Genomic DNA, 13022 nt, shown 5'->3' with positions numbered 1-13022 from the left:
GAACTTTCCTACGCGGAAAATAAAAATAATGACTTGGCTCTCTTCCGTTCAGTCAAATAGAGCTGTCTTAAAAATTTGTCCACGCGCGTAAACATTATTCGCGTAATTAAACATTTGATTTAACATCCCACGCACGAGGATGCATCATCTCGAGAACGGCCTTGAACGTATGCGTGTGTAATGGGTCGCGGTTAATAATTTCTCGGCGATGCGACCGATTTTATTTAAGCGACAGGCCAGATACGGCATGTTTGCCGTCTGCGGGAGCACTTGTCGTATATTGCGCGCGGCATGCACACGTATTTATAGGTGTCTTCAAAATAGTTCGAGAGCAAAGTGTTGCAAAGACCGTAGAAATTCGAGCGAATACACGCGCGGGTGATATGTCACATCGCTCCCTCGGATTCATCCTCTTGCAGGACGTTATCCCCGTTTCCGTTGGTAGCGCATATCGGCCCGAAATATGAAAATTATCTTGTAACAAATTGGAATATATTCTTAAAGTTTCCACAAATCTCTGTCAATTATCGTTCCATTAATTATCGTGCGATCGCTTCTGCTAAAAATATTAATCTAATTTTTTCACATTAATTTACTACTACTCGTACTACAAATGCTATTAAAGAGAAAAAAGAAAGAAATACCCAGCCATGTATTCAAACATGTTAAGAGCTAAACAGTCTATCTGACAACGAAGCCATTTCATTTCATTAGGGTACAACCCTATTCTTCCAGCACTCGTCTAGAAACACGCATGCCACTTCAACGAGCAAAAAATATATGTATTCGAAGCTACCTGGTCTATTAATTGCGCTTCAATAGCATTTAGGATGATAATTTGAAAATTTCATAGAGCACACATTTCTCAAACAAGGAAAGAGTACAGAGAGAAAAATTAAAAAAAAAAAGAGAAAGAGAGTGCGTATGCGCGTAATACTGTCGACACATGATGCATCCCGGGGCCCGCGTCCCCCTCCCGGAATCCCGATCTTTCTCCCGGTTGAACCGACGTATTACTTATTTATTAGGACCGTGCCCGGGTGGTCCGCGACATGACGGAATCGATTACGCGAATTCGCGGAACCGGCCTTCCTGGCTCAAGCCCCTTCGGAATTATGCTTCCACTCCTTCAGATTCGGCCTATCTCTCCGTCTCTTTCTCTCTCCCCCTTTGTCTCTTTCTCTCCTTCTCTCTCTCTCTTTCTTTCTCTTCCTCTTTCGGCTCGCTCTTTTATGTCTTCTCTCCTTCTTTTCTCCTCTATTCGCGTTTCATGCCCTCCCTTCGTCCTTCTTTAAACTTATACACCCTCTCTCGTCTTTCCTGCCCTTCACCTCCCCTCCTCGAATGCATCTAAAGGCACTCTGATTCTATCGCGTCGATCCATCTCCCTCTCCCACGTATCCTTGCCCGTCAGCTTATTATGTAATCAGAATAACAATAATTTGCTCCGAAACTGTTTCGACTGCTCATCAATCTGAGTGACAGCCGGTTACCCGCGGCTACGCGTAGGCATCGGCCATTTAGCGATCCACCGGCTGCGTTTCTGAGGACGGCAGGTGAGCATAAAGATAGCTTTGCAAGTTATCTTCATGTGTTTCACGAGCTCTCTATCCCATATGATCCCACATTGTGCGATTTGCCCATGTGCGATGAAAAATCGTGACACGGCAAATATTTAATACGAATCAGATGCAAACCGAGAGCGAGAACTTTCTCTTTAGAGCGCGTTACGAAATATTATATTATAAGAAAATAAAAGTAGCGCAAAATAACATTTGCAGAAGCGGTTGTAGGATGGAAAAAAATCAGACGAGCGTTGCAATGGTATGTACAGATTTTATTAAGGTTTAGAGAGTGAATACGATTGGATTGTGTATTCGTGTCTGCATATGGATGTGTATTGTGTGTATAATCCATGTGTATCGTGTTAGTCCGAAGAATGAACGTGGGGTTTAGGTAGCTAGCCTCGTCCTAGCCTCGTGTGCGCATTCACACCACATAATTGAGATTCACTTTGAAACCTCTTGTTTCTTTTATTTTTTTTTTTTCGCTTTGTAGTCTCTCTGTTTAAGTATCTCATCTAATCACCGTTACATAATAATTCGATTAATCAATAAATCTGTAATAATAAATCCGTATAAACGTTGAGTCGTGTGCGTGAGTGAACTAGTGGTGCCGAGCCTGTCGTAGGATCGGCTAGGAAGTCTCTGTAGTAACCAGCGGTAAACGTATCACAAGTTATGTAGCATTTATTTATTCATTATCGGCGCGAGTGTTGGAGGCTCGAGGCCGATCTAACATCGTGTGTCCGTGTTAATGCACAACACCTCGGATCGGGGATTCGGATACCCTCCTTTTAAAATGAATCAGTATATCATCACTGATTAAAGAAGCGCTTTAATCAGTGACATCTTCGCTGATTCGGTTCTTCGCTCCCAAAAGAAAACCTGTCCATTCATAAAAGAACGCTGACGGATAACGGGGCGAATTTCCCCTCCCTCCCTTCTCTCCGTCCGATTATCTTTCCCGATTAAACAACTCGCGCTTTCGAATTAATCGCGTCGTTTAATTAATCGCGCTCGCCGTTCCGCCGAAGGAGAAGCTTCCCTTGGATAGTATTGTCGACGACGCTCTTCATCCGGAGGAACGGGGGACATCCCGACAACGCGATCCCGCTCTCGTGCGCGGCGTCGATCTCCTCCAACACTCGGAAGTATTGTAGTTATAGCGTGACGCAGGGCGCGCCGCGGCGTCCGCTAATCGCTCCGCTGTTCCCACCCCTATAAATAGACGGGACGCGCCGGCTGCCGCCGCGGGCGCGCTCTGCGCTTAGGTAATCGTTCCTTTTTATTGTATATCAAACTTTATAAACTGTAATACAATGTAAACCTGTAAAAAATATACTGGGTGGCGGCGGCTCTGTATAATATAATAAGTAGTATTATAATCGTTATGGTACAATTGTGTAATTAGTATAAATATATCGTTATATCGTATAATCTGCGATGTGCTGCTTTCGCTCCGTAACCGAGATGTCTCTCTCTCTCTCTCTCTCTCTCTCTCTCTCTCTCTCTCTTTCTCTCTATATGTCTCATTCATACGTACGTATCACACGGAGATTCATTCTATAGTCACACTCTATTTCGTTATTCACGATTCTTCTCATTGCACTCTTATTGCACGCCGTTTTTCTTTCCTTCCCTCTCTTTCTCTCTATCTCTCTCTCTCTTTCTTTCGTTCCCTTTCTCTCTCTCGCACACTCTCTCGATTTCTTTCCTTCTCCCACTTCTTTTTCGTCGTACGGTAAAATACGATCCACCGGTATCTACATATTCCACTTCTTATGAGAAACGGTATATATATATGTATATAATGGTGTACAAGCGCGTCGCTCTTTATCGTTGGTTATACCACGCTTTTCGAAAGATGGCTTTAAGCTAAAAGCGTTCCCTCGACACGTTAATTCGCGTATGACAGACGTTTTTACTTAAATCGTGCCTAAAAGCACGAAGTAAGAATATCAGTCTTTGTTCTTCCCTTTTTATCCTCACGTGCCGAATACGATATTCATGGGGTTTTTAAAGCGTATTTATATTCAAAGCTGCACGATTAATTATCAAAATTATGACACTAATTACAATGAGTTTTTGTATATCGACAAAAATTTCTCTATTAAAATCGTGTCTCGGATCTCTCATTCTTTTTTTTTTTATCAAACATGATAAGCGTTTGTCACACGCGAAAAGTGTTCCTCTAAAAAAGATTTCTCAAGTGGTGAAATAAATAATACTTAAGAAGACTCGTATAGTTATCCGCGAAAATGAAAGAGAAGTCAATTCGAAATCAATTGCGATAACGCAATTACTATCACAAAGTTAATAATTATTTATAGCTATTTAATAATTATTCTTTAAATAATTAATTAAAAAAGTTGAAAGAATTAATTTAAAAAATCCATATAAATATTTTACATACGATATCGAGAGACTGGGAAATCGATCGATTGTCACATTCGAAAGCGAACTGAACGAAAGAGAAATTAATGACAATCCGAATATCGATAAGCGATTATACGAGAGTAAGAGCGCGCTGTATCGTTTACCGTACTACCGAGATAACAACTCTATAGCATACTTTTCATTCATTCGTTCATTCATTCTTTCGTTACTTCATCATGCGCTCGGGGCGAGGCTAGGGCGATTTAGGAACTACGGTGACAGCACAACCGATGCAAGTAACTATTTCATCTGTTTCGTTTCCGGTTTCTGTTTCTTTATACAGTATGAAGTCCATGGTGAGATTCGAAACGGCGATTTCTGTGTCGGTGACAATCGCGATAACGCACTCGTTACTCGTCGAATGGAAAATAATAAACAAGAAAGGGATGCGGGGGCGGCGGGCAATCGTATCATTCGGGGATGATAGAGATCCTTCTCGTGCGAGGCAATCGTATGGCCGCACGGGTCTTGTACGGGCTACCGGTAACTCGAATCTCTAGGAAGTGTGCCGTTGGTTGGTACATTCCTCCTCGGAAGGGAAGCCCGAGAGAGATTCGTTCGAGAACGCGTTTTACCGACATCTTTCGACCGCCTCGAATACCGCGCACCTGACTTTCCATTCGACTCGTATTCGGCGGGAATATCCGCGGCTGTCAAGACCGAATTAAACGTCAAATTACAGTCGCGGCTTGCGTAAGATACGCTAATTGCGTTGACTCATTACGGACTGTTGTGCAATAATATCGCGCTTTACACATTTGCATTTTTTTTTTTTTAATCGCGACACAGAAATCGCGTATTCTTACAATGTGCTCGCCTACTTCGTCATTTGTGTCTTGCTTCCCGCCTTTCCTTCCTCATTCGATTAAAGATTGTATCCGAAGAACAATATTTTTTCGCGACGCACAATTATCGATAAATATACGTATATGTATAATATATGTATATATAAGTATGTATACCTATATATTTACGCATAAATAATCGACAGCGCGTTTATCTCTGATCTTATGTACAATTGTAGATTACACGAAATTAAAAATAATATTTTACGGAGACGTGTCTCCTTCTTTCTCACTGTCTCATTCATTCTCTCTCTTTCTCTCTTTCATTTCTCTCATTTTTCTGTTCACTCTGTGATTTCTCCCTCTCTGTTTTTTTTTCTCGTTCATTACTTTCTCTTACGCAACAAGTAAAATAATATCATGTTTTCTTTTTATTTAGTGGAAAGTCGTATTATAGTCATCTTCGTACTGTAGGAACTTAAAATGGTGACTTCATTGTGATCGGAGTCTCGGAGAAAAATAAAACATTCTGTCCCATTCGTCAATCACCGGTGCTTAATATTTTTTTTTATAAAAAAACTCAATCTTTTTATAAAGCATTGCCTCTTAGGAGATTTATAAAAAGATCGAGATGTTAGAATTAGTTTATAAAATTAACAAATCTAGAAAAAAGAATTCAATTTTTTAAAAAGCATGTACTACTCATTAAACCCAACAAAAGATGCTGAAAAATCAATCTCGTCAGAAGCGAAAGCTTCTTTCGAATGAATACTACATGCGTCTATTACAAGTTTCGAACCCTCTTTTCTAATACCTCCTAGATAATGAAAATAATGGCGCGACGTTATTTATAAAATAATCCATAAATTTATAAAATAATCCGTATTCCAACATTCGGATACAACCCTTCCTGTCTTTCCATTCTTCTTTAGTGCTCTTGTATGTCTATTACGACATTTTAACATATTTTAATGCGAATTACCATTGCATAATTAATTGATAAGAATTATAATTATTTATCATTACTTATGCGCCCAACTTTTTGACCATTTAATTCGAGCAGATAAACAGTACAAACGATTTTACCCAAAAATTGATTAAAGACTTTCTTTCGTACCCACCATTCTAATATATATCCATTTAATATACGTATATTGCTTAATGTATACCCCAACACATCACAACATAAACAAGCCAATGCATAAATTTAAATTTCAACTAACGTGTGTGATAAGCGTAGTATCCTTTCGCAATAATAAAGTAACCAATCGATACGCGTCTCTATCCGCACCCTATGTGACAATGATAATACTCCTTTTTCTCTGTGCTTGTATGTGTTTCCCCGCTCTCTTTCTCACCCTCTCTCTTTCATGCATCTCTCTGCCTCTCTTTTCCCTTTTTCTCGCTCTTTCTTTCACGCACATTAGAATCATCTCGTCTTCTCCCTCCTTTAAAGCTTTGCGCGTCGTTTTTCGCGAAAAAGGCGAAAGACGATGAACATCACAATCGGAGGCAAAAGTTCTCGCATGTTTAATATTCTAAAGGAAGGAGGGGAGGGGTCTACGAACAACGAAACACTAATTGAGAAAAGAAACGTACCGATCGCTTCTTTTTTCAATCACCTGCAAAATAATACTGAATTCTGCACATAGTGCCTATCACAAATATATCTATATGCGTAACACTCATGTATACCTCTTGCACGCATTTTCACACGCATACGAGCAGTCATTGCCTAACTGTATGCTAAACCTTTGTGAGAGTCATCACACACAGTTAAGACGTAATCCTATGTCTCTATTTCTTCTCTCGTCAACAGAGTGAATAAAAAATTGTTAAAACCATTTTCAATGTGGCTGTACCATCTTGTACGTCTGTTGCTCGAGCGTCGTTTCGCGATTAATCATTGAAACGAAATTATCTAATGAAAACCAAAACGAGAGCTGTTACACAATCAGCTGTTGAAAGAAAAAGTATTTCAAATCTAAAGAAACAAAAAAAAGGAGAAAAATGCAAATTTTTCCGTCAACGTTCGCCAAATGTTGGCATTTAATTGGAAAAAACTAGCGTTAGAACGAATTCAATTAGATGTACCAATACTATCACTGATGATTTATCTAAAAGCAAACGGACAATATAAGCGTTGAAGTGTGTTATGTACATTTCAATGCTCATATGCTGTCAAACAATTACGATAAAATATTTCATTAGTTACGCGATTTGTCTATGTTTATGTAAATTTGTATACTTTTAATGTGCGAAAATGTAAACTCTTAATGTGGATCAATGCATATAGATGTTCATTTATCTAACAATGTTGTAAGCCATAAAAAGAAAAATGAAAGAAATAAATATATATGTAATTCGAAAGAATGAAGAGATTCGCAAAAATAAATAATTGTAAGAGCGACGGAATCGATGGTACAGAACGCTGGAGCAGTTATAAACTCTTTTGAAACACCCTGTATATATAATATATAATATTAATAGTCAATAATAATATCAGTTTGTATTGTACAGGCTGTTCCGGGGGGTGCGGGGTCCGAAAAACACCGTGGTCTCTCCAATCTTTATTTCAAACCCTCTTCATACGCTCCCTCCGTCGTTTATGCTCTACTTAAGTTGCTATTTTATTATTATTATTTTAATATTACTATTATTATTTTCTCATAATATATCTTATCTTATTTCTTTCTAGGATTAGTAAGGAGTGTGACATAACGGACCCTAGCATATGATTCTTATCTTTGCCATTCCTCGCCATTTCTTATCTCTTTTCTTTTCTCATTTCCCTTCTTTTTTATTCTTAATCTCTTTAACGAAATAATCGTATCGTATTATAACATTATTAATAATTTACCATTACCTTTACAGTTTAATATGTAGCATTTTCTTTATCTATCGTAGATTTGTCTGTGGCTATCCCTGATGTGTTAGTTACCCTGCGCTTCCGTCTGGTTGTCGAAATATTGTTGTGAAATTGTGGTCTACGATATATATTAAGAGTTTGTGTTCAACGTTTTTGCTCCATATATATTTCTCCTCCTATCGTCTCTTGCTTCCGGATTCAAATCAGCACAATTTCGGCGAGTTCAGCTTTCGGTACGGGTACGCAAACATATTTCCTTTTTCCGTATCCGTACCATCGAATCGAACTCTCCGAACAATTATACCGCTATACCCAATGTTTAATTTTCGTTTAAGAAGCATTTCGCGTTCCGGCATGTCGCCAAGATCAGCGATCGCGCTCGCTTGCCTCGTTCATCATCAAATTATCAGTTCGCAACGAGTCGGCCAGAGATAGTCGTTCGCCTCTCGACGGATTGAGCGATATTTCAATCATTCGCGAGTCGTCAGATTTCTAAAAACGCGTAACACACATCGCGGAAAACACGAACAGAACGATTCGCGTAGTTGGCGCGAAATAAAAAACAGTCAACAATTAAAGATATTATTTACAGATGTAACGTGTTACCGGGGAGAGGAGGGCGGGGTGGGAGTGAAAGGAGGCGAGCGCATAAAATTTCTAAAAATTATGCGCGACGAGGCAATCGCGCTGACGTGACGGCGGATCAGGCTCTCGGGGATTGGCAAACGGGAAATCTTGGCAGGTTCGCTGTTATCGAGTAATTCACGGCCGTCGCGCAATTCGGCAAGATTTTTTTTCTTCCTCGTAGAAATAAATAGAAAAAAGTATCGCGGACGACTCGCGCGAAAGTGACGAACAATCGATTTCCTTGCCGGTAATGTACCGTTGTCTATTTCACTGGGATACATTCGAGAAACTTGGTTTAATTGCACGATGTAGCGGCGATCAACGCATTTCGATTAAAAAGTAAAAACTATATAAATTCTAAGCTAAAACTAATTTACAATTAAACTAAAACTAAGATACATTCCTAATTTTAAAAGAAGATTCGATTTAAAAAAGTTTAATTCATCATAATTTGATTATAAAAAAAAGCAAAATGTAATGATTCCTTTTTCATTAAATATTTTTATATTAATGAATGTTTTTATACTTATTTATAATTGTAATGTAAAATGTCATGTAATTTTTATAATTTATGTTTAAATATTTTATGGAATCTTTTTCCAACAATGAGCAATTCTATCTCAAAAAAAAATGAGATAAATCAACTAGCTAAACAATTTAATTTACTCTAGTTAGACAAAATAAATTACGCGCTGAAATATAAATACGCCCATATGTTTATCATTGTTTTAATTCAGTTATATATGTACATGTACATGTTTTAATTCAGTTATATATGTACAACTGAATTCAGAAACGCAAATCAACTTAAATATTATTTATAGTAACGCATTCCTAAAGTCCTAAGCTTTAATCTATAATAGCAAATAATAACAAAATCAAAGCACAAAAAAGATCAAAGAAGAAAATATTATCCAACAAAATCTCTCCATTGTTCCATTAAGAAAGATTGAGATACCAATTTCAATCAAAAGCAAGTTAAGGCAAGTTTCTCGACTATCGTTAATTAATTATGACATATATTTAAAAAAAAAATTATGTCTTCTATGATTTTATTATCTATCAAGAATATGATCGTCACTTCTCGTTCGAGACACCCGTTACACCGACAACGATTGTAAGTTAATTCAGCACAGACGTCGTTATATATACTTTACGTAACCGGTCGCAATACTATTTGGTATATGACGCGCTTTTGCAGCAGGAACTATTTCATAGCAATGATGCGAAAGTTTTCTCGATCGCGTCGGCAAAATTTCTCGATGTCGTTTCGTTCGCGCGAAAAGATCCGACAAATTCTCGGTTCGGCGACGTTCTCCTCGAGATAATCGGCGAACGATGTATAAAGCAAGACGATGATCCTCGGTGTCGTCCGCGAATTTGCGACCGAATCTGAACGCGAACAAATGAACATCGTCCATTAACATCGAAAGGTAGGATGTACACTCGAGAATCTTATCATCAAGATTCACTTTTGACGATTTTACATTCATTTAACGAAATGTATGATTGATAATCATTTTTAATGATTTATCGATAGTAAAATTATCAGGCAGACGAGACGTTCATTGAAAAAAACCCAGTTTTTAAATTGCGTTCGCTGAGAGTTTCATGATCAAAGACAGTGATTTTGACAACAGAAATCTCACGTGTATATCCGACCCGACGGAAGAAAGATGAAACTAAAACAATGGCAAGCACAGTAATTGATGCTGGTTAAGCGTGGATCGAGCAAAAGCTCGAATGTTCATCGAGGGTGTTCTCTCCCTGGGAGAGCTGCGAGTCGGTTGGTAAAAGTCAGTCTTGTGAAGGATAGTGTGAGAATCGCGCGTGTGTAAATCTATGTATATACCCCGCACACCTGCGATAAGGAGGGAGCCGCTCGATTAATTATCGCGATTAATTAACCCAATCGGTTGCGAGGAACGTAAAACTGTTTCTTCCCGTCCACAGATGAACTTCTCGATTCTAGCTAGACGTGTCGTTGCATCCGCATTCAAATCGATAGTCTCATTCCGAGGAGGAGTATATTAAAAATTCATATATTCTTTTAGATCCGTAAATACGCGAGTACGCACCGCGATAACTTTGGCCGCAACATCTTGGGAAGTTACGTCCAAGATTTATTGTATTCGCGTTCGCGGCGCAACTCGCGAATCTTTGGATTTATATGCAGCAGTATATAAATATGTACGTCGTTCGTAACCAAATTTGCTAATCATCCGCGACCATCCGCCAGTCCTCGCGAGCAAAGGTAACAAATAAATCGTCGCTTAACATCAACACGTACCTCGTACAGCATCCAAACGGTATTCTACTTAATTCTAATCTGAACCGTTCTGTTGTAGCAACGTAGGCGCCGATTGTGTCGGTTGCGGTTGCATCGACGACGACGACGACGACTCCTGATGATGATGATGATCGACTATAGGCGACGGTGTTTCGCTGGTCTGCGAACTCGTCAGATCGCCGCCACCGTTGCCATCTCCACCACCTCCTAGACATCCACCCCCGTCGCCGCTCGAATTCGCGGACGATTCGAAGGTTTTCTGCTCGCTCGGAGGTAACAGATGCACCAGGGGATAGGGCGCGGCGGCATAATCGGCGGGATAGAAGCCTTGCGTAATATTGCTGCCGATTAGGGAGCGATGAGAAGCGAAGCCGCTGTTGTCTGAATGCTGCAACGACAACGCGAGCGCGTGGCTTATCTGCGCTGACTGCTGGACGGGCTTGATGTTATTGTTGTTCATAATCTCGGGAGTGTTGGCGCCGGTACAATTCCTACGCAATTGTTCCAGCTTGAGACTCTTCCCATATTTGCCGCGCACGTACATCAGCAGGCTGTTGTAAGGAATGCCGAATAAGCGACTAGCTTGCGATGTGGTGAGCTTCTTTTCCCAGACATGTTGTAGAGCTAATGTAAGTTCGTTATTCGTCCACGATCTCGGCGGTCCACCTCGCGGCGCACTATGTTGCCCCTTTGGCCTGTTTACCGCGAGCGCGCGGCTGTTGTGATCGTTCCACCTACGTGGTGTCCCATCGCTATCGCTCCGATGTTTTTTCGTTTTTTTCGGAGGAGGACCAAGATTTGGCGCACCAAAGATGTTCTGCAGTGTCTCCTGCTTGAAGTTATCCGTGAGAAACGAGTCCGGGAGAACTGCCCTGTCATACGTGGCCGTGTGAGAAAAAAGTCCGCCACCGAGAGTCACGCCGTCCAATGGCGTAAACATCGCCAAGGAACGTCGCGATACTATCGACGATTCTTGCTGTTGCTGTTGCTGATACGGATGGGACCTACCGGGCCCATGCGGACTGTCTTCGCGCGTATGATGACTCTGTGGTGGAGGCGGCGGCAGTGGACTCTGCCCGGGCAGCCATTGGCTCGCCAGATGGCCGAGGCTTGTCAGGTACTCGGGAGACTGCGTTTGCGTCAGAGACATCGACGGTATCACGGTGGCGACCGCCGCCGCTACGGCCGCCGGTATGTCTTGTATGGAACCGTCCGGATGCAGCAGACTCGTCCCCGTAAGCGGCGAACCGCGCGGACTACTCGTCGCTTCGCTGCCCTCTGTCTTGACGCGATGCTGATCCAGTCCGCTCGGCGATAAAGACTTTTTCATCGAGAGATTCTCCGCCATATCTTCTTGCTGATGCTGTTGATTCTGCTGAACGTTGATCATTTGTTGTTGATCGTTTCTATTGATTATTTGTTGTTGAGGATACTGAGGCTGTTGTAATTGCAGATGCGGTTGCTGCTGCTGTGCCTGGTGCTGGTTCCCGCTGAGATTAAGAACGCTCGGCAATGGACTCAAACTGGCCGGCGGTGTCGAGCGTCTGCTCAGGTCCTGCGGCAGCAATTCGCCGGAACGTCGGCGCGGACGCGCCTGCTTTCGACGCGGCATCAGTGGCGAGCTACAGCTCTCACGGATGCCAAAGTTCATGTGGCCAATGAGCGGTTTGGTTGGATGGTCCCTCGTTTGTTGAAACAGCGTGGGCTTTATCTCCCTCGTGTTCTCCAACGCGTTGTCGTCCTCCTCCGGAGTACCGTGTCGCGCGTCCTCAGGTGTGGTAAACTCCAGAAGCGTCGACGAAGATGACGACGGTCTGGGTTCCTCCGACACCAGTCTAGGTTCCGACGACGATAGACCGCGCACTTGCAGGCATTCCGCGGCTCTCATCAAACCTGGCAATTCCTCCTGAGCGATCTTCACCTCGCCGCCATACATAAAGTCGATTATAGTGGACAATTCATGATTCGAAAAGTCCTTCAGTACAATCACGGGATGTTTACATGGATTCTCCGCGAATATCCTCTCGAAGAAAGGACTGCAACATAAAATCACTCCATGATTAGGAGGTTGTTTCGAAATGTTGCTGGTCGCGCAAGGAGACTACATTCTTCTACAAAAGATCGATTTACGGTTAATTAAACGTTACGGCGCACAATCGCCCACGAAACTTTCGCATCGCGCTACTTACAACGTTACATGCATCGCATGGCGAAGAAACGTTGCGTGTCTTCGCTCAGTAAGATAGAACGGTCGGCCAGAAACCGCGGGCAAAAAGCCACCGCAAGGATTAGCGTTACTTCTCTGGATCGAGCGACAGCGAATCAATCAGATGGTACAAGACTTTCGCTCGTTGTCAACTTTACGTCACACGTCCCGGGCGCGAAGCGAGAAAGAGCATTGCGGTGTAACGTGTAGACGATGACGCGGCGCCGCCGTCGTAAACCACGAAGGA

General features: G+C 41.6%; 1 protein-coding gene across 6 annotated transcripts in view; it reads right to left on the bottom strand.

Moving 5' to 3' along the window:
- Positions 1–1534: 1534 nt before the first annotated feature.
- Positions 1535–13022, bottom strand: part of Lov (BTB/POZ domain-containing jim lovell protein) — a 135412-nt gene continuing 123924 nt past the window's right edge. For all 6 annotated transcript variants that reach the window (XM_083093421.1, XM_083093425.1, XM_083093422.1 and 3 more), the window contains one exon: positions 1535–12605. In XM_083093421.1, coding sequence (XP_082949547.1) covers positions 10604–12605 — 2002 coding nt within the window. In that variant the 3' untranslated portion in view covers positions 1535–10603. The remainder of the gene's footprint in view (positions 12606–13022) is intronic.

This window comes from Camponotus vicinus, unplaced genomic scaffold (genome assembly GCF_025532165.1).
Source record: "Camponotus vicinus isolate PSW18456_S1 unplaced genomic scaffold, iyCamVici1.0 SCAF_3, whole genome shotgun sequence".
NCBI lineage: Eukaryota > Metazoa > Arthropoda > Insecta > Hymenoptera > Formicidae > Camponotus > Camponotus vicinus.
The sequence above is the reverse complement of the archived record's forward strand: the minus strand, read 5'-3'. Positions and strand labels throughout refer to the sequence as shown.